Source organism: Nannobrachium achirus, assembly GCF_963921795.1.
Source record: "Nannobrachium achirus genome assembly, chromosome: 3".
Lineage (NCBI taxonomy): Eukaryota > Metazoa > Chordata > Actinopteri > Myctophiformes > Myctophidae > Nannobrachium > Nannobrachium achirus.
In genome coordinates this window covers 43,454,920-43,481,512 of record NC_137812.1, presented here as the reverse complement: position 1 = coordinate 43,481,512, position 26,593 = coordinate 43,454,920, and the positions used below count along the sequence as shown (strand labels likewise).

General features: G+C 42.2%; 1 protein-coding gene across 1 annotated transcript in view; it reads left to right on the top strand.

Annotated features, from left to right (window-relative positions):
- Positions 1–5,487: 5,487 nt before the first annotated feature.
- Positions 5,488–26,593, top strand: part of zcchc7 (zinc finger, CCHC domain containing 7) — a 69,663-nt gene continuing 48,557 nt past the window's right edge. Inside the window, exons 1-3 of the mRNA XM_080721554.1 lie at positions 5,488–5,540; positions 10,155–10,813; positions 12,894–13,119. Coding sequence (XP_080577680.1) covers positions 10,256–10,813; positions 12,894–13,119 — 784 coding nt within the window. The 5' untranslated portion in view covers positions 5,488–5,540; positions 10,155–10,255. The remainder of the gene's footprint in view (positions 5,541–10,154; positions 10,814–12,893; positions 13,120–26,593) is intronic.

The following is a 26,593-nucleotide window of genomic DNA, read 5'->3' as shown; positions in this document are numbered from 1 at the left end:
TAAGTAAACCTATAGGCTATAACATTTTTATTAGAATAAGTTCATAATTGCAAAAAGACAAAAAACTAAAGGGGATCAAAAACCCTAAAGTAACAATAAGGAGGCCTAATGTATAAACTATATGTGTGAAACAATTAGAAGCATACAAGTTTTACAATTATCTTTTAATTTAATGTTAATCAGTTTTGAGTTCTTGTAGCATAGGCCTATTTAGAAATGCCCATGGAATATTATTTTGTGTGTTTATTCCTATAATGCCTCTGGTGAATAATCAATAAACATTTAGTTTGCCTCACAAAATCTCTTTGGAAAACCTCCATTGCTTAGATATTAATCATCACTTGTTTGTTTTTCATTCCTGGAGTAATTAATCTAATTCATAAGAGGTGGAGTTGGGGAGAGTTGGTGATATTGGTTCTGTGACCTCCGCTCCTACCGAGCGGAACCGGAAAGAATCGCATTAGAGCGTGAGCACAAGAACTAAAGGGACGATTAGAACAATGAGTAAACACGTAAACATGAGGACCTATACTTTGTTCCTCGATCTTTTGGACTTCAGCCAACCATTCAAATTCAATGTTAAGCTTTGGGAAAAGGCCTGTAATGGGAGAATATAACTAAAGGCCAGACATCAAAGTTGTTTAGGATCAGTGCATGTCAGTGTCGCAGACATTTTGCAGAACTGTCTACAAATCCGTCACAAAGTTCCTTTGAATAAAATATATATTATCAGTGAGAAAGTATTTTAATGACCAATCTATATGCCTATTATTTGAAGAACACAAAGATGTCAAACCTCATGGTTAGTTTGAAGTAAACAATTGAACTTAGGGTGGACATGTGTTATATTGAATTGAATGAAGTGAATGGAAATGAAAGGAACTAAAAATTAAGTGCTGCTTCCTGTTAGCGTTGTCATGTTTGTGTATTCGATGCAAAAGTTATATTTTTATTCAGTTCTTTATTTTGTAGTTTGTTAGTTGAGCCTAAACTTACAAAATGTGTATAGGCCTACCCATTCTCCTATTATATGCTGCATGGAATATGTTGGCTGGATGCTTTAGTCTTTTGAAAATCCCCCACACTGAACCTATAGGATAATACACTGTATTTCAAATAAATAAAATACACAATACAATGATGACACACACAGCCATCATTGATTACATGCATAAATAACATGAACATGCAATGTATTCCCCATTACACTAATTTATACTTGAATCTTGTATTATTTTAATTCACATTTGTCATTATTCATTAATTTACAGAATGACATGACTGAGTAGTAAGTGAATACTGTAAAAAGAAATCTATATATTTTTTTGAATTAACCAATTCCTCCTTTTTTGCCTATATTTCCACACCCAAATGACAGTCCAACTGCAGTCCAATTTAAATAAAACAATAATCACAACTTGAAGCAGGATGACCTAACAGCAGAGGCCCTTTCATAACACTGTTACATTTCAGACTCACAAACCCAGAGACTATACAAACTAGCTGTAGTGAGCAAGAAAAAATAAACCAAAAATTAACCTGAAACTTAAAACAATATGAAATGTACAACACAAATAAAACATTGATATGCAATACACAGTACAGCTTGGTTCTGATATTTTTTAATTTGTTACTACTGGATAATTATTCTTTTATTAATTTACCAAAATACTGAACAAACTTACCCTTTTACTGTATCCGTGGGACATAATTCTGGCAATTCACAGTGGAAGGCTCCTCTTTGCAGTTCACATGGCTGGGTGTTGTGAGCCTCTTATAAGCCCCCTTGGCTTAAGAGTTGCAGGGCGGATAGAGAAATGGGACACATTATTTGTCCATGAAACATTATGTGACACAACATGACACCAAGCCATTTGTATGTAAAGACAAACATTTCAGCGTGACAATTCAACAACAGTGGACAAGGCTCCTGTCAAATTGGTTTTAAACCTGATGCTGAGAGTGGGGTTTGGCCACCACCACGCCACGACGGTGTGTGTTCACATGCATGTTGGTGTGTGTCTCTGACTCTGTGCAGGGCTCCTGTTCACAAACTTAATCCCGATAGAAGCTGTCTCTCAGTCTAAAAAGGTGTTGTTATGCTTGTTCTCTTGTTCTTGTCTTTTCTCCCAAAAGCTTTGACACCTTTGAACACGAAAGCCACCAAAAGGTTTTTGGGGTTTAGGAATTTCACCTATATTGACAATTAATCTCACAAAAGCAACACAAAATTGTGATCATGCACATAATATTGTTTGCAGCTCTATGTCAATATGCCATTTGAAAAGAACCAAACAGATGCCACAGAAATATATTTTTTTAGGCTGCAGCAACCTTGACAAAGCAATATGTAAATGTTCTGTTACATATTTTCCCCTCTTATCCTGCTGATTCATTGGTACTTTAACTGCAACGTATTGTACATGATGCCTTGCATGCATGTTTAGCCAACTTTTATAACGTGAATGTGGTGACTCAAAACATCAAAAGATATAGAATGAAACTACAGTCTACAATGTCTTATACTTAACGACAATGACAATAGACATTTAGGATGAAAAATACTGTATATCCTGTATGTGTTCAGAAGTGAAGGCATAGGGCCCCATATGGGTGATGCATGGCGGCCATTTTTGTTCAGAAGCACTCATCCAGAGCGAGTGAATTCCTTGTCCCTGGCAGCTTTGAAACATGGCTGGTTGTAACATACATACAGTAACAAGGACTTTTTTCAATAAAATACAAAATAAAAGTACCCAAATATAAAATAAAACAGCCTTTTTTTGACTGATGAAAAGTGAGTAAGGAGGCCTTTTTATACGTCATTCAGCTCACATACGCTTGTATAGACATGCAGCAAAGAGCTGCACCTACTGTATATGGAGGTGTGATATTGCTTCACCAATTCTTGTTAGACACCTCTGTGTGTGTGTGTGTGTGTGTGTGTGTGTGTGTGTGTGTGTGTGTGTGTGTGTGTGTGTGTGTGTGTGTGTGTGCGCGTGTGCGTGTGCGTGTGTGTGTGTGTGTGTGTGTGTGTGTGTGTGTGTGAGTGAGTGTTCAAGATAAGCCACAGAATGTGATCCTGAAATGCTATGATTTTACTGAAATCCATGCCATCATCCATGTCATTATGACCCATTCATTCTAGTTTGGAAGATACATTTTGGCTGATCTACTTGAGATGAGGGGTGTTTGAACATCACTGGCGAAATATTGCCAATACCCCAGAGTGCCTGTGTGGAAAATCCCTTTTGGATACATCTCCATTAAGTGCACAGCCCACCGGCTATACAGTCTCAAATGAAAGATGGTCCCACAAGGAACAGACAAACAGCATCAAATGAGCACAATGATATGCTTCTTTTAACTCCTGCTCTCCAATAAGGAGCATTCATCAGGCAGAACCAAGAGTTTGGGATTTGTGATTGGAAGTGGCCTGGCCACTCCATCTTCTACACGCCACTGGTCTGGATTCACAGAGATGAACCGCTGAACCAGATGCTTCCAGCTCTCCTCCACCTCTTTAAAATAATAACGGTGAGTAACGAGTGGATGGGACCTGAAATCAAGCAGCCACATCACAATTTCAGTGAGGCAGTGAGGCATTCCAAACCGGCATCCAATTTAGATTGGATGCAGGTTTGAACGTGGGAGGAGAGGAGTCACAGGGGCCCACATGCACTACCAAAAACAAAACAAAACAGATGTGATGTGTGTGTGTGTGTGTGTGTGTGTGTGTGTGTGTGTGTGTGTGTGTGTGTGTGTGTGTGTGTGTGTGTGTGTGTGTGTGTGTGTGTGTGTGTCTGTTAGTAGCGTAGGCAAAGAGAGGAGGTGATAGGTACAACCTAACCTTTGGAAGGAAACAATCCGACATTGTGATGGCCTTTCTTGTGTCTGACACGCATGGAGAAACCCCTGGAATCAGATGGCATTCAAACTCTGATTCCCCATCACCACGCTTCCTGCTCAACGTTATTCTGATGGTAGTTGGGTGTACAGTTCACAATTATTCTCATGATAAAGGTGGGGGAAAATAAGATGGATGCTAATGTTTTACCATTCCCAAGGAAAGGAGCTGGGATGGTATGCTGCTGTAGCCTACATGTAATAAGTATGACTGATGGCGATAGCCAGTCTGTTGAATTACATTTACATATAGATTTACTTCACATTTAACACGTAATAATGGCATAGGCCTGAAGGTCCACACACACGCACGCACGCACGCACGCACGCACGCACGCACGCACGCGCACACACACACACACACACACACACACACACACACACACACACACACACACACACACACACACACACACACACTACACACACATTTTGTGTTCTGACATTTTATTATGAATATTTTGTATCTATTGTTGGTTAAAAACGTTACCATGAGTAGCAATAGTCTTCTTTGTGGGGTGAATTGATGTGAATAAAACACATCCCAGATTGCAACTATAGAATACCTACATGTCATGTCATGTCTCACTTCACAGACTCTAAGTTTTGAGTTGTGGGAGAATCTAGACATTTTCACAATTGACAACATAAATATTGTCCATAGTTTTTGAACTAGATATTTTAGAATGCCAATCTGTTCTAATCATTTCTTATCTACTTGTAGCCTATGTGGCCCATAGAGTGTCAGCTTCACAGCAGGGCTCTGGTCTGAGTCTGACACATGGTCAAAACTCCTGTTGCTGTCATTCAACAACTGCTCCAATGTTTATTTCCACTCTACTCTTCTAGCTGGTTCAGCAATACAACATGCATGGACGTTCTCAACATAAAAAGTCAGCATTACTATAGTAACGTGTAGTAAGTGTGGTCATTTGGAAGAGCCTGTTCATATTTATCTCCATTTAATGTATGTGTATAAAAGGTGTTCAAAAGATGACACTTGGGCTACCAGCCCAGGCCAGGAGATCTGTAATGCTGTTACTTCTTCAACAAATTGTCAACACTTCATTGAATATTAATAAGTTCCCCCGTGTGAGGAGATAAGTAGCTATAAATATTTTCCATAATAGTTGACAGGAAATAAACTTAGCTGAAAGGTTTGTTCATTCGAGAGAGAGAGAGAGAGAGAGAGAGAGAGAGAGAGAGAGAGAGAGAGAGAGAGAAAGAGAGAGAGAGTCAGAGAGAGAGAGAGAGAGAGAGAGAGAGAGAGAGAGAGAGAGAGAGAGAGTAAAGTTAACTCACTCTTGCCAAGTGCAAACCTTTACTTTTATAAAGCCTCTTATTAAGTTATATCTGCAAGGCTTTAAAACACAATATAGTAGAGGGTCCTAATATAGCTATAGAATAGCTCTGATATTATACATTTAATGACATTTAATATCTAGGGCTATGGGGTCCCTACTCTCTCAGTAGCCCCATTCAGAATCCAATCAGCTTGTTCTTGTTGAATCATCCTGTGATACTTTACGGTTGGCCAACCTATTTTGCGACGGCAAACCCGGAAGCTGTTGTCCCTCTGCCTCTTTAGCAACCAACCAACTCTGAAATCTGTGTACATTACACTTCATGTATAGGTGAGTTTATTCCCATTAGTGCTAAATATAAAACATGACCTGTGTAGACCTAATGCTGTCCATCAAACAGCAACGTTTAGCGTTTGTATCGTCTTTGTTTAGGATGACAATGTTTCTTTGTTTACAAATACCGGCTGCTTCTGTCTGTAAACACGTGGATAGGAACACATGTTAGCCGAGGACAGTCTGTATTTAAATATATCACTCACACTGATCGGGACGGTCTGTGTGTCAGTATGTTCCATTGCTCTAATTTGTCCTCATTCAGGTTGAAAGCTGACGCCTGAAGTGTAAAGTTTGTGCAGTGTCTGCAACATGCAGTCTGCTAGCTGGTTAGCTTGGAGCTAAACCAGGCTGTTTATTAGAGAGCAAAATGACAGGAGAGATAAGATGCTGGTTGACTGTGTGAATGTTGCTATTTCTTCTTTTTCGTGTAACGTTAGACATGCTTGTCTGTGTGTTGTCATTTATGCAGGCTGCCTATGTATTTACGTTCTGTATCTTGATTGATTGATTGAATACTTTATTAGCAGTTTGCATAGGAAAGCACAGGACAGTACAGTTCTGTTAGGTTTAAGCACAGTGGCTTGTTTACATTAGGGTCCTTTTTGTACTCAATTCATAGAGTTGTGAATCTTACGTCCTGCTGTAATGGTTAAGCCACATTATTATGAGTAGCCTGTGGACCATAAATATCCTTTCGCAATACTTGTGTAAACCACATGTCCCTGTGTATGTTGAGGGGCTGGAACACCGGGTACATGTCTGTACACATCCCAGCCATTTCTCCCCATAGTCTTTGACCACTGCTAACAGACAGACAGACAGACCCACACAAGAGGGGTGAGACGCCTTTGTCCGGCTTATTCCCTTGAGGACTGCTTGTGACTGCCCAGCGTGGCGTTTTCCACTGGGTCTCTGTGGTCTGGGAGCCAATCATCTCCAACTATCATGGCACAGACATGCAGGAATGGTTAGGTCAATGGGCTGAGGCACACTCAGCCTGTGTGTGTGTGTGTGTGTGTGTGTGTGTGTGTGTGTGTGTGTGTGTGTGTGTGTGTGTGTGTGTGTGTGTGTGTGTGTGTGTGTGTGTGTGTGTGTGTGTGTGTGTGTTTAACTGTAAGTGAGAAAGAGAGATTGGCAAAATGAAAACGTGTTCTCACTGTTGCTACTGTATGTTCTACTTTATGTAGCTGATGTAGACAAGATGTCAGTGCAAAACATTGAGCTCTGGTGGCACAACAACAGCCCCATTTTAGATGTATCAAATCCCTGAAGTCTGAGTTATGAAAATGTCCAATCTTCAAGCTCACTATGCGTTGCATTACGGACACAGGGGAGAAGGCCGGCTGACCAAGTTCTAACTGGTTCTTCCTTGTGTTCAAGCCTATCCGTCCAAATTGTTCCTTGTGCATTTGCAACTATACCAAACCTTAACCCTAAACATAACCTCACAAAACTATGCATAAAACTATCCCTTCGGGGGCCTCCTTTTCTGTCAGAAAGCCCTCGGAGTTACTGCAGGGGAGAATCGGCTATTTTCGATGCACTACACAGCATGCAGCCAATTATAAATCATGGGTTACAGATTCATAACTCCATTTGTCTGATGTCTATGTAACATCCAAAGTCATTGCAAATAATGGACGAAGTTAAGCAATGTCAACTGTGAAGTTGGCATGTTTAGGTGGCCTGTAAGTAGTTAATATTACTTAAAGTGGCACTATGTAACTTTTATGTAACTAGTAAGACGCCTCAGGGCAACAAGGGCGAGGTTGTGCCATGTCTTGGCCATCTGGCCAGTGATGTACACTATATCGGACCAGTTACCTATATATGGAGACCCCTGGTACCCATATATGGAGATCCATGTACATTATGGAGATATACTGTGAGAGCCCAAACATGCTTACTCAGTTACGGTATTCGTTATGTGAAAGTCCTATGACATCTATGACATCTGACATCATACATACAATCCCTTTAAATACATGGAGATACATACATGGATACACATACATGGAGATCCCTGTCTGTAAACCAGCCACACAGATATGGGTCTGTCTTGGCCATCTGTCTTGGCCATATACTTGTCCAGACAGACGGAGTCAGCATGTACCATTTCACATACTAAACTGCGACCTTCGGTCGCAAATATACAGTGTATAAATACTATTTTGACAGTGACGCAGAAGGAACAAGCCATTGTGTGTCAACAGGAAGCGAGAGAGATTTTAATACACTAGTAAGACACCTGAGGGTGGAATGCGACCTCATGGTGACATGCGACCTCGCCCTAAAGGGCGAGGTCGCGCCAATTCTTGACCATCTGGCCAACCACAGCGTTTCTCTGACGATTCTAGTTGTTGTCATTCTGGGGGGAGTTTGTTCATGTTTTTGTGAGGGTATCAACCCTAGGAGACACGGGGAGAACATGCAAACTCCACACAGAAAGGCCCTATCGCTCACACCCTAGGTTGGGTTGGCGATAGGGCCTTTCTGTGTGGAGTTTGCCTAAACATGGAGATGTGGTACAGAACAGAAGGACTCATATATGGGCATAAAAAGTATGTCATGTGACATCACTTCCTGTACAGACAGTCAGACAGACAGACAGCCATTGACTCCGACCTAACAATGGCTACTGTCTATGACGGTAGTTCCATATATATTGGACTAGACTATCTCCATATATAGTGTTATCCACATCTCCATGTTAGGACTCATATATGGGCATAAAAAGTGTCATGTCATGTGACATCACTTCCTGTACAGACAGTCAGCCATTGACTCCGGATTAACAATGGCTACTGTCTATGACGGTAGTCCCATATGACATATTGGACTAGACTATCTCCATATATAGTGTTATCCACATCTCCATGTTTAGGCCAAACAGATTCGCTCCATTTCTCCATGTATAGGTCCAAATGCCTAAACGTTGAGCTTGACAACGAAACGTTCTTAACACAGCCGCCCCCATATTTACTTTAGAAAATATGTTAAATTCTAATTACGTTTCGAGTACCGGTTTGATACATCGACTTAAAGTTGGATCCAGGCCTAATAACTTTATCTGGCCGCCCCGTTGCCACCTCCTTGTTACATTTTCTTTTCTCCAGGTGGATGGACATCCTTTCATAGGTGATCTAAGTCCAGCCGCCCGTATCAGCCATTGACTCCGGCCTAACAATGGCTACTTTCTATGACGGTAGTCCCATATGACATGATGGACTGGACTATCTCCATATATAGTGTTATCCACATTTCGTGTAGCCGCCCTGTACAGGAAGTGATGTCACAACTCGCTAACATCACACTGACATCACAGAGGTTACGGAAGGACACTCAAGCGACACGGTTCTTCAGAGTATATGCGACCTTTGGTCGCAACAATTAAGACACCTGAGGGTGGAATGCGACCTCAGGGTGACATGCGACCTCGCCCTAAAGGGCGAGGTCGCGCCAATTCTTGACTATCTGGCCAACCACAGCGTTTCTCTGACGATTCTAGTTGTTATCATTCTGGGGGGAGTTTGTTCATGTTTTTGTGAGGGTATCAACCCTAGGAGACACGGGGAGAACATGCAAACTCCACACAGAAAGGACCTATCGCCAACCCCACCTAGGGTGTGAGCGATAGGGCCTAAACATGGAGATGTGGAGAACACTATATATGGAGATAGTCCAGTCCATCATGTCATATGGGACTACCGTCATAGACAGTAGCCATTGTTAGGCCGGAGTCAATGGCTGTCTGTCTGACTGTCTGTACAGGAAGTGATGCCACATGACATACTTTTTATGCCCATATATGAGTCATTCTGTACCACATCTCCATGTTTAGGCCAAACAGGTTCGCTCCATTTCTCCATGTATAGGTCCAAATGACCAACGTCGAGCTTGACAAGGAGGATACCGCACATTGTACCTCATCCACCCTTTCTTCTCTCTCCTTTTGGTATCTTTATCCTCCTCCTCCTTTTTTTCTTTTTTATTCTTCTCTTTTTTTCACAGCCGCCCCATATTTACTTTAGAAAATATATATTAAATTCTAAGAACGTTTCGAGTACCAGTTTGATACAAGAGCGAATAAGCGCTACACTTCTGGAATCCTGTACGTCGACTTAAAGTCGGATCCAGGCCTAATAACTTTATCTAGCCGCCCCCGTTGCCACCTCCTTTTCTGAGACACATTGTACCTCATCCACCCTTTCTTCTCTCTCCTTTTGGTATCTTTATCCTCCTCCTCCTTTTTTTGTCTTTCTTAGTCTTGTGTATCCTTCTCTTTTGGCTACTGTCTATGACGGTAGTCCCATATGACATGATGGACTGGACTATCTCCATATATAGTGTTATCCACATTTCGTGTAGCTGCCCCGTACAGGAAGTGATGTCACAACTCGCTGACATCACACTGACATCACAGAGGTTACGGAAGGACACTCAAGCGACACGGTTTTTCAGAGTATATGCGACCTTCGGTCGCAATAATATGATATCCTTTTAGTCCTGTTACTGTAATAACATCTTTATTTCTGATGGGTAGTTGTTGGGTAAAATTAACGCCATCTTTACTGTATGTTTGTCTCTGTCTGTGTTCTAACCTTGCAGTACACCGTGGCCGGCTGAAGTTGCCATTTCCCCTTGTGTGTGTGAGTGTATGTGCGTATGCGAGTACATGCGTGCTTGTGCACTCGGGGTGTTCCGTGGCAATGTATCAGGGTTACCAGGACTGGACCGAGTTGGAGGATGAGCTGTACAAAGAGGAGGATTCTGAGGGGTCAGAAGATAACAGTGACCTTGAGTTCCAGCTCTACAGCCAACTCCACTACTCCTCCATTGCCAGAGAGTTGGAGGATGGAGGGGAACTGGAGGAAGGAACGGAGGAGGAAGGAAAGGTTGAAGTTGGGCCGCAACTCGAGGTGATGGAGAGAACTGGAGATGGCAATGGAGAGCAAAACGGCTTGGAGGAAAACCTGTCTGTGTCACATGATGAGGGTGGGCTACGGAAACACGACAAGAAACACGCAGAGCTGCATGAGAAGAAAAGAAAAAAGCAGAAAAAGCAGAAGGTACAAGGTGATGATGATGAAGAAAGGCGGAGTTTCTCATCAGCGTTTAAGGGGGTCATTAAGGAGGTCATTGTCATTGACTCAAGTCCTGAAGATATCTCCATCTCAGAGACTGATACAGATGATGATGGGGTCTGTATCCTCAAGGGTGGTACGTCAAACTCAAGACCACTGCAAACTTCCACTCCATCCCAACTGGTAGGAAGAGACCTTTTCTTTTATCAATTTATGTGTGCAATGCATGTGGTTTCATAACAATTAAAAGGCATTTAAACAATTATCTACACAACTTAAAGATGAATAGTGAAAATAGGTGATTTGTGTGATATTTTTTAATGACGTGAGGATGGAAAATAATTAATTTCTGATGAGACGGTTTCTCAGGTGTGCTATATCCAGACCTGCATACTGAAATATTTAATATCTATATTTTAGTACATCAATACTGCTGTGCACTGACAAATGCTGTACACTACCAGATAAACCAAATTTATTCTCACAGTCACAGCCAAACACATCATGCTTTGTTGCATTTCACTTCACTTGTTTTTGGCAAAGCAACAACTAGGGGTATATTTACTGTTTGCTGGGTACATGTCAGAAGTACAGCCCACTCAGTCTCAACTTTTCTGAACAGCAAACACTTACACCATACTTTGACTCTGAAGGAATGTTCCACAATGTCAAACAAGAACTTCAAGAAGCGAGCAAAAGTATTATACTTTATAACAAGACTGCAGCAAGCAAATTGAAATGCAGTTATGTGATGTAGCATAGAGTCCAATTCGAGCAAAGTCGGCAATGGACAGACGGTGAGCACTTCTGGCGTTGTCAGTGTCACTCATGTGATGGATCACTGCACCCTTCATACAGTCAAAGTATTGATGCCGAACACCAGTTTTGTTAATGATAATTAGTTATTAGCTCGATGTTCTTTGCAAGCCATTATTGTTTTGCAGGCATTGTCGGATGTAAATATACACATATCAATCTAATGAGGCAACTGTGTGTTGGACATCTACAGTAGCTTGGCTTCAGAGGGCCTTATCCTCTACGGATGACACTAAACATAGAGGGCCAAATGAAACCATTACAGGCAGGTTTTGAGTAGTAACATTTAGTAACACATAGTTATTAAAATGTAACACATGAGCCACCCACAACCACTGTGAGTGTGAAGTGGTTCCCAAAGTAATTCAATGTACTGTACTTGGGTTCCATTTAACAATGTAATGTCTCACACCAGTTACTTTGTAGCACAGGGGCTGGCATACTATATAAATCATTAACCTATGAAGGTAATTTTAAGAAGACCTGCAAATTGTACTTGGTTGTCTTGTAATTTGGATGAAAAATAATTAAAGCTGCAATCTGTAAATTTTATGTCCCCTCTCTCTCTACTGTACTGGCATAGAGAGGTAATAATTGCAATTGTAATAACCAAGATTCAAACCCTGGTTTCCCATGTGAGTGACCAAACATCTACTGGGCAGCTAAGAGGGAACCTGACCCTGACCTTTTATATATTACAATGAATACCGGATTGCAGCTTTAATTGCCAAATTAAAGCTGCGTGTGTTTTTTGAAATGCACAATATGTGCAACAGTATACCAGCACCAGCATACTCATATCCTTTGGCAAAAATATGGGTTATGGAAAATTGATCTGCCTTTTCACTTGACATTAAAGCTTCAGCTTGTGTCTATACTTTATGCTCGGCATTTTGTCAGTTAATACTGCTAGAAACCAGTAACCACACTACTGCTCTTGTCTCTGATGGGCAAGGGCAGTTACCTGGACATTAGCTGTACTAGCAAGCAATGACACTCCGTAATAGGTACGGTAGGTAGACATACTGTATGTTGGTGTGTGATAAGCTCCTGTGAAGCCCGATTTATACTTTGATTTACAACAGTGTTGCATGCCGAAAATAGCCGATCTATAAGTTCACAAATCGTTGCATCTGTGAGGCATTGTGAGCTTGTAGATTGGCTATTTTTGGAATGTGACACCGTCATACGACACAAAGACAGAGCCTAAATCAGGCATAGGCAAGGTTGCCAGTAAAGGTTTAGCAGCAGCCAACCTTTCTGTACCAACACAACTAGAAAAGGTTCTGCTTGTAGATTAAAATATTTGCTTTTCTATTGAGAGGATTATTTGGTGTGAAAGAGAGAGGTTTATTTGGTGTGAAACTATGATCAGTCACTAAGCATTTCCATATATTTGGAAAACTCAATATCCATGAAATGGTATATTTCTTTATGTTTTTTTTAGACCCACCAGAAAAGGAAGAGCAATCCCAGTCTGCAGTCGATTGTGGTTCTGGACTCTGAGGACTCGGCAGTAGAATCAGAATCAGATTCCGAGCCATCTGGATCGGTGTCTGATTCCGATTCCGATTCTGATGGACTTGAAAACTGGATGATCCTGGGGAGTGGGAAGCAGGACGGAGATCACAGCATCTCGCTCAACTTGGAGGGAGAAGCTGCTTACAGCACAGGTATGTGAGTGTGTGTTCGTGTGTTTATGTAGGGTGGCGCAGTCTCACTGTATACTGTGGAAGCATTTCTGTTTGTGTGTTACATTATGTATTGTTGAGCCGTTCAGGTAATGCTGTCTCAGGACATCAAATCTATGTGTTTTGCTGACAAAATGGATGCAGAGGATATTTGTTTTTCTTCCACATATAAAGAATGAACACAGATGGTGTATGTACGTTGTGAACGAGCTGTATGTGTGTATACTGTATGTTTACATATTTGTATGCTATTAGCATTCTCTACATTACGTGCTCAGTTCTTTGCTGCCTTGATGCGTCTTCAAGAATCTTTGTGCATACATACTGTGTGTGTGTGTGTGTGTGTGTGTGTGTGTGTGTGTGTGTGTGTGTGTGTGTGTGTGTGTGTGTGTGTGTGTGTGTGTGTGTGTGTGTGTGTGTGTGTGTGTGTGTGTGTGTGTGTGTGTGTGTGTGTGTGTGTGTGTGTGTGTGTGTGTGTGTGTGTGTGAAAAGGGGAGAGAGAGTGAGTGTGGCTATTTGTGTTTCTAAACCACCGGATTCTAATCAGCATGCATGTGTACACACACACACACACACACACACACACACACACACACACACACACATACATACGAACAGTCGTAACGCTAATGCCAAAAACAAACAAACGGAAAGACAACAACGCAGGGAGGGGGGGGTTTGTGAGTATTAATCAGAAAAAATGAATAAAAATGCTCTCTGCAAATCTCTCCAGATCTAAACATTATCTTAACCTGCAGTCTCAGCAACATTTACAGTCTCTCTCTCTCTCTCTCTCTCTCTCTCTCTCTCTCTCTCTCTCTCTCTCTCTCTCTCTCGCGCTCTTGCTCTCGCTCTCTCAACCTCAACCCCCCCTACCTAACACCCTCCCCATCCCAATCTTTTATCCTATTTTCTCACTATTGTGCGCGCGCGCTCTCTCTCTGTCTCCTTCTTTCTGTTTCTTGCTCATTTGAATTTCCCTGGGCTGACGTTTCTGCAAGAGTGCTTCTGCTCACTAACACACACACACACACACACACACACACACACACACACACACACACACACACACACACACACACACACACACACACACACACACACACACACACACACACACACACACAGCTAGGGTAAAGGAGGGGTTTGATGTTGGTAGTGAGGCTCAAGGTTTGGCCTGGCTTTGGGAGGAAAGAAGGATTTTGGATCTCTTTCTGTCTCTATATCTCTCGTCTGGCCTCTGTGATCTTTGGAGCTTGACCTCATGTCTGCACACGGACGGGGGCCATGTGGGGTGGTGGGGGTCTTAAAAAGAGGGAGGTGGTGGTGTTGTATAGAAGAAAGCAGGACTAAAGGCAAGGACATTTTTAGGAGTGGTGTAGGTTTTGGGTTGCTTCCTGTCTCTCCTCTCTCCTTCCCATCTCACCTCACCTTTGTAAATGAGGTTAGAACTTAGGAGACTGTCTTCTACTGGGGATCAGTCCTGTACAGCTTCTATTCACTTCAGCAAATCGTCACTGACGGGTGGAAAACATGTATGTCAAAAACCATACATTTTAATGGAAAAGGTTTAAACATTAATTCACTCGCTCTATTACATTTCATTGGTTAACCACTTCCAACCTTGCATCCCATGCTATTCTACTGTATAGACCCTTTTCACAGACATTTTAAAGAAGGGTCAACTGGTGAAAGTCCTGTTGTACATTTTAGGTACGTTTCATTTTGGTTGTTCTGTAAGCTGGCATGGAGTTTAACTGTACTGGACAGGATCTGTACATGTAATGTTATTTACCTTCAGCTGAAAAGGGTCTTCTGGATGAAACACAATCACACGCACATTGCTAAAACATGCTATTGTGTTTGCGGTTCTTCCTCGCTGTCTGTATGTGTGGGTGTGTGCAAGCGCAGTAACAGGTTTACACTGCCAGTGACTAATAGCATTTGTATGCCTAAAGCCCATCTCAGCATCACCATCAAATCACATTCACTACACTCTGTGAAGAGCTCTCTCTCTCTCTCTCACCTACAGAAATTGAATCCTGTCTTACTCTCATAGCGCACACACACACACACACACACACACACACACACACACACACACACACACACACACACACACACACACACACACACACACACACACACACACACAGTCACTTGTTCACACATACTCACACTTTTACAGTCTAATCTTTATCTTTCTCTCTTATATAGGCTTTTATCTGACAACATGGACACACACACACACACACACACACACGCACACACACACACACACACACACACACACACACACACACACACACACACACACACACACACACACACACACACACAGAGTGGCTATAAGGGGCATTTGTTGGCAGGAGGGTGTGGACGTTAAAGAAAGGAGAAAGGGAACAAGAAGCTTGATTTTTTTTAAAGCGATAGAAAGAGTAGAGCCGTCTGTCTGTCCTGCAGCATCAGCCAGACGGAACAGCAGAGAAAAATAAGGGCTTCCCAAAAACCAGCTCAGTGCCTCTCTCTCACCCGCCGTGATGTGTGTGTGTGTGAGTGAGTGTGTACATGCCTGTGTGTGCGTGCATCCCCAAGTGAATGAGCTTGGGGGGCGGCAGGAAAGTGCTCAAGCTAAACTTGAATCATATTAGTTAAACCTCGCTTGGTGGTCACACGTTTTTTTTTTTCTTCTTTTTTTTGCCCTCTCACCCACCCCTCCTCTTCACCTCCACCATTCTCCCTCTTTTTTTCTGTCCCCTCTGTCTTGGTCAGCGCACACCAAACTTTGTTTGAGGCTTAGAGAGTCCACACCAGCTTGCTGATGGGGCGGCCGATGGTATCACTGTATAGCCAGAGTTGTGTGAGTCTTGTGTGTGTTTGTGTGCACCAGAGCAAGGTCTGGTGACTTGAGATGGTGTGTGTGTTTGTATCCAAAGGCTAACTCTGTTCCAGAGCAGAAGAAGGTAAGTTCTCTTCTCTTCTCTTCTCTTCTCTTCTCTTCTCTTCTCACATACAGTAACTTCTTTCTTCAGTGACGTCATATCGTCTCGTTAATACTATTGGATAGGTGAGGCCTGATTTTATTTTGTTTCTCCTGCTCATACTCCTATGTAAGGATTTGGCCTATATTAGTGACACAGTTACAGACCATACAGATTACATTTTGGTGGATGGTTCTTAGAGGATGGTTCAGGCTGTTGGCCTAAACATGATTATGGATGCTGTGACTGCAGTAGGCCTTTGTGGTTTATGATGCTTGTTGCAAGCCAGCTTTTCATCAGATGGAAATGTACTGTAAGGATGTGGTTTGGACTATAGTGGAATAAGGATTTTGGTGTGTGTGTGTGTGTGTGTGTATGTGTGTGTGTTCAGGGCATTGGAATGGTACGATGAGATTACAATGGTATGTAGGGGGACTATGCTAGATGTGTGTGTGTGGGCGGGCAGGCAGGAGGGGGCATGGATAGGATCAGCTCTTATCTGGGCTGCCCAGTGCCACACGAGGTGTAACGCCACACCCACACTGCCACACAACGTGTTTGAACAGACACACACACACACACACACACACACACACACACACACACACACACACACACACACACACACACACACCATAAAAATCTGTGCCATAGCTTGAGTTGTATTATTATTATCTCCTGTTTCTCTATAGGGTATGCAAATTATGTTAGTCTACTGTGTGGAGCCTAACATATCCCAATAAATATGCAGATACAAAAAGATGTAAATGTTTCAGAAATAGATTTATATGAAGCATTTACCCGAACTAACATTTTGACACTGGCAAAAAACAGTAATTTAATATATTATTTAATTTGGTAAATTAAGCATCAGCTTCCATCTTCCATAGTGTGAAAGGTACTTGAAGTAATTTGTCTACATTTCTGATCATCTTACTAATGTTCTTATTATTCGTAGTATTTCTTTTTACATGTTACACCGTCACAGAAGATATATTTAACCTTAGTTATTGTGTTTAACTATATTACCATCAATATTGCTATGTTTGGTGGTCGACTCTGTGATGTGAATTGAAAATTATTTGAGATCTATATTATATTTATATATAACTAGTTTTTTGATGGTCAGGCTTTGATGGTCAGTTTCGATGAATCGATGCTTCTGCCGTGTAATTAAGTTTCTCATTCCTTGGTCAGGTGTTTCACGGCGTTGCTAGGCAGATCTACGGACTGGCCACTTCACGCACTAACTGACTCTAGTTTTCTAAGACCCCATGTAGACTGTTGGAAAAGGACAGAAAGGGAGAATATTTAAAGTCACAGTTAAGTAAAGAACTGAAGGAAATGTGCAGTGGGAATTCACAGCATAATAGGGAAAGAATATTAAAATGAGTGCTTTATAGTTTAAATGGAAAGAAATATGGGTGACTGGACAGAGACAGCGGGACAGAAGAGCAGAGAGCGAGAGGGAGGGAGGCAGAGAGAGAGATGAGAGTATGTAAGCTAAACTAGAAGAGACAGGCCTGGAAAAGGATCATCCATGGTGTTACTGGTGGTCTCCCGGCTGAGATCTCAGCGTAGTTCTAACGGAGTTAGTTATCCATCATTTATATCAAATCTGTCTCCACCATCCCACCCCCCGAGTAGGATCCAGAAACCTGTCCGACTGTCAAATCTGATTGTGGTTGATGATACTTTTACTAAAATCAATTCACTGTGTGTGGGTGTGTGTAGAAACACTGCCCCACCAATGTGGCTTAGGCTCCATGTTGCATCATTCAACAACTCGTATTGCTAGCTATTGTTTCAGATGTGAAACATGTCGGGCTGATGTGAATTAGGCCATGTTAAGGTGGGATAGTCTCATAAGGTGACTAGTCACTATTTAAGTCGATAAAACCCATGTACAGACAGAAGAACTCTGTGGAGTGGTATTTTACCCCAGGGTTGTTAAAAGGTCAGCTCAATGTGGTATAAACAAGGGAAAAATGTTCCAAAGTGTATTTTTTACACAAATGAAATGTTATTGTCGTTTCTAAGGAGAGAGCTTACAATGAAACATCATATTTTATTGTAGCCGTTAAGTACCAGATTATTAACATGAGTATTATACAGTATATAAAAAAGATGTGCGTTATGTGAAAGCTTTCTCAATTAAGCATTTAATTTCTGATATTATTGTTACCAGAGATGACCCCATATACGGAGGGTAGAATCCCCTATAGGAAAATAATTAATTATATCAAACTAATTTATGAAAATGCTCTGTATTTTTATTTTTGTCTGGAAACAAACACAAAAAAGCCCGCAAACATCTGTTGTTGGTGCTGCAGGTGCTCATTTGTATTAATGTGGGTGTTTGTTCTTTATAGACTGTGCGGTAGTTATTTAAATACAATCTACTGGAAAAACATTTCAACACACTCCCACACACACAGACTAAACATCTCTCTACCTGTGTTATCTTTCAAACAATGTTCACTCAGTCCACAGCTAGCACAGTAATTTAACAATATTTTCTTTAAACACTAATATAATTATTTTCTTATTCATTCTGATAGGCAATAGTATTATTATTATTGATGTATAATCTGTTCCACACACACTAATGCATAACATCATGTATGAAAATGGAACAGTATGTCTTATGTATCACATAATTTGGTCCCCATGGTCAGTTGAAATCAGAGGACGAAAGACTTGTGAAAGTTTGTCACGAGGCGGACGCAAGATGAAAGGCAAAACACCAGACGTGCGATAGAGAGAGAGAGACAGACAGAGCGTTTCATCATGGCTGAGGTGATCCCAACGACCGTGCCTGCACTCACTGGAACAAAGCCTCATCACACGTAGTTCTGAACAGGAACGGTTTTAACTTTTGAAATGAAATACTACACACACAGCAGGGCAGAGTTCCGATGTTTGAACTGCGATTATTATTGTTATTTCTTTAATTCCGACTTCTCAGCGATCGATCCAGATTCATCTTTAAGTCGATTCTTTTTAATATTGTGTGTGGACACACCCACACACCTTTTTGAAGCACCGGTGCCCTGAAGGAAGGGGTAATAAACTGGAGACCGGTGGGTCCCTACTGTACTTGAATGCATGCGTGTGTATGTGTAGTTCAACCGTTATTTAAGCACGATAACCCATTGAGATGAAGAATCTCTTTTCCAGGGGAAACCTTCAGCACACATTGTGCCCTGAAGCTATAAGGGAAGAGAAGTATTCGATTACACTTACACACTTACACACACACACGCACGCACGCACACACACACAATTACTACACTTGTGAGGATATCCACATTTTAGGGCGGCTGTCCTATATATCGCCGTTGTCGGGTGGAAACCTTGTATGTCCAAAATCGTTTGTTTTGTATTTATCACTTTAAAAATGATTTAAACTGTGAAAATAGCCGATCTACAAGCACACAACGCTTCGCACCGAGAGGTGTTGTGTGCTTGTAGATCGGCTCTTTTCACTACTTTTGTGCGACGGCCTTGTATGATGAAGCAGGGCTTTGCTTTGCGAAAGAATATACAAATTTGAAGCTTGGAGATGTGAGGTTTCTGCCCGACAGTGACGATATGGCATGGCAAAAAATAATGTTTGGCCATTTGTAGACTTCGTATCGTGTTCTGTTGTGAGCATATTGGCCTGCTATTTTCGGTGCATGACGCCGGCACGCAAAACCTCAACCCCTAAACCTAACCTCTAAATGCCTTTACCTAATTGTAATCCAAACATTATTTTCACCACAAAAACATCCTCGCAATATCTACAGTGATTTCTCTAATTCTACTACACTTGTGGTTGTGGGGACATGAGGCCTTCACAAGTATGGTAATACACATACACACACATGCTCGCACGGACTCGAGTATTGTATGATTAAATGAAATTTCCACGGCTCAATATGGCAGTGCCGTATTGTAAGGTCTCATTTAGCAGTATAGCAGGAGAGACATGTTGGACAATGGGATGATGAATAACATAATATGATACTTTACAATGTCATCAGTGGACGTGCACTTATCTCCTCATGGGCTCCGTTGTACCGCATTGTGCATACGGATATAGACACCGCCATTGCTTTTTTAACTGCTGGTCCTCTTGCCAAAAAATGGAAAGCTGTGTGTGTGAAGAGGTACTGAGGAGAAGGAGTGAAGGAAATGACAGAGAGTTAGGGAAGAAAAAAAAAAACGTCAATTACAATTACCAATAATAATCATTATAATTAAGCAGTCACTTAATGGGAAATCAAATTATTGTGCGGGTGACTGCGGGAGAGAGGGACGTCCCACGGGACTGTATTAATTTCTGTTCTTTTATTTGGCCGCAGAACTTTCTCTTATTGTCTTTCCTTCTATTTTGGGGGGGGAAAAGATGGGGGGGGGGGGTGTTAAGAGGGCTTTATTAACTGATAGCCTAGGGTGGTGATATTTTTTTGGGGGATGAGGGGTGTGTGTGGAGGGGGGGGGGGGGGGGTTGGAGGAATAGCTATTAATATTAATATGTTTTGGGCATGAGTTACGGGGGGGTTGTGAAGCAGGGCAAAAGGCAGTCATGGATCCCCAAAATACCCCCCCCCCCCACACACACACACACACACACAGACACACACACACACACACACACACACACACACACACACACACACACTTTTCTCCCTTTTTTCTTTTGCTGTCTCATTCTTTTCATTCTCTATCTTTTCCTTCTCCGTGACTCTTCTTTGCCTCTTCTTAGTCTCTCAAGAACAGCCTAACTGAGCTCGAGTTACAACTGAGCTCCAGTGAAAAGGATCAACCTTTTCTTTGACGATGGCTAGCCAGATTGGCCTCTTCTTGACTGGAGGCGCAAAGAGAAGTAGAAGTTGTTTTCAAAGCAAAGAGTTCTGTTTAACAGTCAAAATGGCAAGGGGAGTACCCCACATGCACACACGCACACGCACACACACACACACACACACACACACACACACACACACACACACACACACACACACACACACACACACACACACACACACACACACACACAACATAACACACACTCTTTCTTAGGGTTGGTACAGTTGCCTGGTATGCAAAGAGCTTGCCTAATAATAGCGGGCCATGTTTTTCAGAAGGTCCCAGAGGGTTGCAGTTCTTGCCAATACACCACATGCATAGTGTGTGTGTGTGGTTAGTAGTTTCCTCTCCAGAGAGTCCTAGCAGTGTGTATGTGGCCATTCTAAGGCTTTCCTGCCCATGTCTCTTAATTAAGGAGATCCAGACAGAGAGCAGCTGGGCTGGGTCTGGCCTAGCTGGCACTCACCGTTCGTTCCATCCATCCACCCATAATCCATCCATCCCTATGCATCTCTCCCTTTTCTCCACTCCCCCTATCCAAGGATGACACTTTCCTGTCATCCTTCACCTCCCGCTATGCATCCATTTCATTCCGTACCTGTTTCTTGACTTGATGGGATGGCAATGTCCACCTCCCTTCCCATGTTTAGATTTAGCCCCCCTGCGAAAGCGCTGAATATTTTATTTTAAACAGTGAAGCATTGGCGTGATCAATAGCGCCAGGATTTGCACACTGTCATGAGAGAGAATTAATTAATTGGTACAATCTCTCTGTGGATTTATTTATCTTTTACAGTGCGGAGGGTGATTTTGGAAATTGAACATCTGTCTGTCTCCATGAGCAGTCTCCACCTTCCTTCCCCTAAGCTACCCAGCTTCACTGCTTTCACCATCCCACTGTTCTCCTTACCCCATCCTCCACTCCCAGACTCCATCCATTGCTCCATCCACCAAGAGAAAGCCCTGGTTACGTAGCTGTTGCTATGCCAGTGTCGCAGGGCTAGATTTGAAACTATAGGCTCGCCTGTGTGTTTACCTAGCCTGTATTGGTGAGGTCGCCAAATGAAGTGTTATGTTATGTGGTCCTGCATATTTCCTATTCAGATGTGTACCACTTAGACTTAGTTTGTCCATAGGTTTTAATAGTTAATAGTAACAGATACAGAGTACATTTGTTCTGCGCAATCAATAGCTTACCACCATTGGTATAGCTCGCTGTGCATGGACTTTTACTATTGTGTTTCATTGAATAGTCTTTACTCAGGTGTGTGTGTGTGCGTGCTCGTGCATGTGCGTGTGCATGCATTAGCTCACCTTGGCTATCCCTTTATCCGGGGATTATGGTTAAATGGAATGCTGAGATTCTGGCGGGGAGCGGCCGATAAAGCTGGAGTCGGCGTTCGGAGAGAAAATTAATTATTGAGGATAAAATCAGAGCCAGGGAGATAGTTACTGAGTCGTTGGGGAGTTTAGTCATTGATATTTCAGCACAGGCTTCTAGACACCATGCAGAGTTCATCACACCCTTAAAGGATGTGTGTGTGAGTGTGTGTGCGCACGCGCGCGCGCGCGTGTGTGTGTGTGTGTGTGTGTCTGGCCGTGTTTGTGTGCACATGGTTATCCTGTAAGGGTTTGGAAAGTTGAAGCTTTTTGCCAAGGGTCCTCAAACAAAAAAAGCATGTGTTCATTGTGCTGTTTTATAGAAAATATTCTGAGGAGGTTGAAAGGCCCTACAAAATACCTCTAGAGTCTGAGGCTTCCTCTACAGAGAGATGCTACTTTACACCATAGGAGCTGCTTATTTGGATTGTCACGATGGATTTATTTAAAATGTTGGCGCTTCATTTATTCAGTTTACAGCTGTACTAAATATTTTTCACTTTCAAATAAATTCAATTGACGAAAGCTAGGGATAATGAAAGGCACACCTTTCAGTGTAAGAACATTCAGCATTTGACTATCAGTATTTGACTATGCTAGGTGTAACTCAATTAGTTGGTTTGTTTTGAACAACTGGCAGAAGTGGAACTGCAAATTGTCAATGAATTTCTGTGTTGTAGGACAAAATATTAAAACATCAATTGAGAGTTATTCTTACAGCCAAATGCTTTTCTCTAATCATGTGTTTGAATTTCCTGGATCGAAATGCCTGTATTAGTGCAGTGCTAGGTGGTTTTGCATTAGATTTGTGACATATTTGATAATGAATGTAAATGTTTTTCTCTCATGTCGTGTCGTATATATAGTGCTTTTACTGCCATACTGGATAAGTAGGTTATTACTGAGCAAGCCTGGTCGCACCAGAAATATAACCTATATTCTCACCTTCTAGCCTTGTGGATTAAGTAGGTGGATTAAGTGTGAGTCATCAAAAGGTTTGCTCCAAGGAGTTAGAATTAAACCCTAAGCATGGAACCTCCAATACTTTACACTATGGATCCTTGTGTTGTTGTTTAAGCTTGCATTATTTTACTTTGATTACTTTGATATTTGATTTTAGAAAAATAGGAGAAAACATTGTGCCATTTACAGTGATCCCACCCAACAAAGTGATATTCTCAATCCCAGCCAGTATTTGAGAAGGGGTATGCAAAGATATATAGCTTACTGATTAACTACTTTCAACCTGGTGTCGCTATTTTGGACATGTCCTTTGAGATTAAACAATTGTCAAAATTCAAAGATTTCAGAAATGGCAAAAATAGAAGATCTACAAGCGCCGGCCTAACACAACGTGGTGCAATGTTGTGAGCTTGTAGAATAGATCATCTATTTTCGCCATGTGACACCATAGTACGACAAATTATATTAAAAAAAAGACCAATACCCTGTATTTCATTCTCTTTTCAAAAGACAAATCATTACTGAGGGAGGATTTTAAATCGTCTTTGCTGTGGGCAACTTAATATCTGAACACAACAGCTCCCCTCACATATTCGTTAAAAAATATGAGCAATGAGAATAACTATTGAAATCAGGGGAATATTACTGTCCTGTCACCTTATATTCTCATATCCTCAGTGTCCTACCTGCTCACAGTTAAAGCCTTTGCTGATCCAACAGGGGTTTTAATGTGTGTGTGTGTGTGTGTGTGTGTGTGTGTGTGTGTGTGTGTGTGTGTGTGTGTGTGTGTGTGTGTGTGTGTGTGTGTGTGTGTGTGTGTGTGTGTGTGTGTGTGTGTGTGTGTGTGTGTGTGTGTGTGTGTGTGTGTGTGTGTGTGTGTATATGGATGTGTGTGTAGGTCTGTCCTCTTAAGTGCAGACTGATCAATAGTAATTGGGTTGAGTGTCTCTGGCCTGTTTCTCTCCTTTGTGCTGAGGGCCTTTTGTCGGCTGACAGGGCCGAGAGAGAGAAAATGGAGGATGTTTGCAAGGTATCGAGCATGACTGACTCTCAACCAAGTCTCTGGATATTAGCATTACCTACTAATCAAAAAAGAAAAAAAAAAACCCTACCTGCGTTTCTCTGTTGTTTCTTTCCATTTAGTCATAACAGGGGGGTTATGTGTGTGTAGGGCAAAAGGGAAACTTCAAGGTGACTAGGATGATACTTACTGGTTAAGTGTAATATGGGGATAACTTGATGGTATAGCTCTCACTCACTCACTCACTCACTCACTCACTCAGTGTCCCTCTTCTTCCTGTTTCTCTAGTGTGTGTGTGTGTGTGTGTGTGTGTGTGTGTGTGTGTGTGTGTGTGTGTGTGTGTGTGTGTGTGTGTGTGTGTGTGTGTGTGTGTGTGTGTGTGTGTGTGTGTGTGTGTGTGTGTGTGTGTGTGTGTGTGTGTGTGTGTGTGTGTGTGTGTGTGTGACTGTCCGTAGTGTAACTGTATAGAGTTGTTGTGAGCTCCAGTGGTATTAGTAAGGAGGTATTAGGCATAAACTCTAAGGTATATTAAAGCAGCGGCCCTGTTGTTCATATAAACACGCCAATTCAATTTAGCCTGCCCCGCGGGGAATGGGATTTCAGCTACAGAGAGGAGGGAGGGGGAGAGAGAATGAGGGATGGATGGATGGAAGTGGAGGAGGATGGAGGATGAGGTAAGGATAGGTGAAGGCAGGGGAGGTGGGGGTGAGGAGAAAGCAGCAGGGGCGTCAAAAGGGGGGGAAAGTGGGACTGAGTTACTAGGGCCCAAGGTGGAGGGGCCTATTTTATGCTTTAGCTATTAACTCATTCAGAGCCCCAGACATTAACGGATTATAATGTCCAAAGTGCCTCCTTCAGGTCCCATTCACTTGCGTTGTCTTATTTTGAAGGCCAGAAGTCCACCACGCAATCACTTCCGGTCTGACGTCATCGGATCGTGCGCCGGAACCGATCGTTCTCCACGTGGAGTTGTGTAATGGCCGACCGGAGCTTTTATCATTGTGTAACATAAGCGAGCATCTGCCTCCATCCTAGCTTCTAAAGTGAAGTTTTGAGATAATGGACATTAAAGATGAGATCCCCCGTCCACCTCAATGTTATGGATGGGACTATTTTGTGCTCGTGGAGCCGTGATGATGCGAAATCAGCGACGGATTTCGTCTCCGGACCCACGGCCATTCTTCTCGGTAATGTACTCGCCGTTACAGTAATATATTACTTTTCCCGAGATATCCCGTGAATGGCACTACAGATACTCGAGTACTTTTCGCGAGATATCCCGTGAATGGCACTAGATGAGTTAAGAAATAGCAGATATACAAGCTCACTGCGAGCTTGTAGATATGCTATTTTTGAAAAGTCGTGAAAATTCTGCAAGTCTTTGAATATATGTATTTTTTTAAGCGAACATTTGTAATTCAAATTTTACTTCTTGGGGTTAGGGTTAGGTCACATGAAAAAGTTTGAGCACCACTGACATAGAAACATAGATCTTTTCAAAAAAATCTTAAAAAAGGATTTGAAATATTCAAATGTTCACGATTTTTCAAAAATAACAGATCTACAAGCTCGCAGCGCGGCACTCTGTGCCGCGCTGTGAGCTTGTATATCTGCTATTTTTTAATAGTTAAAGCACAAAATAAGGCGGCATAATGCGTTCCCAGTCTAAATAGGGTTAAACCCCCTCCCCCTATGAAGAACATTCATGGTGGGCCCGCAGTGAATCCTTGTACCCAGGGCCCAGAATTTGGTGAGACACCCCTGGAAAGCAGTAGTATGGGAGAGTGGAATGAAGAGAGAATGGGCAGAAGAGGAGAAATAGGGGAGGAGTGTAACAGTGGTTGTGGTTGTGGGTTAAGGGGGCAAGGAGCAAGGAGCGAGGGGAGGAGAGATGAAGTAGAAAAGAGGGGGAAAGCATAGAAGGAGGGGATAGTAAAATCCTCTGTTAATTTAACGTGAGTGTACAAACGGACACTTACTGGGCATTTTTTACACTGCTACTTATCACAGAGGATTTTACGATGTATGTAGAGCAGTGGTTCTCAAAGGTGAACAATGTGAAAATAGCCGATCTACAAGCTCACAACGCCTCGCAATGCGAGGCATTGTGAGCATTTAGATCTGCTATTTTCACAATATTTATCTGTGGAACCGAGTCACATTAAATGCAATACCTACAATTCCAACTTGTGGTTGTCAGGGTGGGGGTCCCCAGTGCAAATATGTTTATTTTGAGGGGTCACGGCCTAAAAAG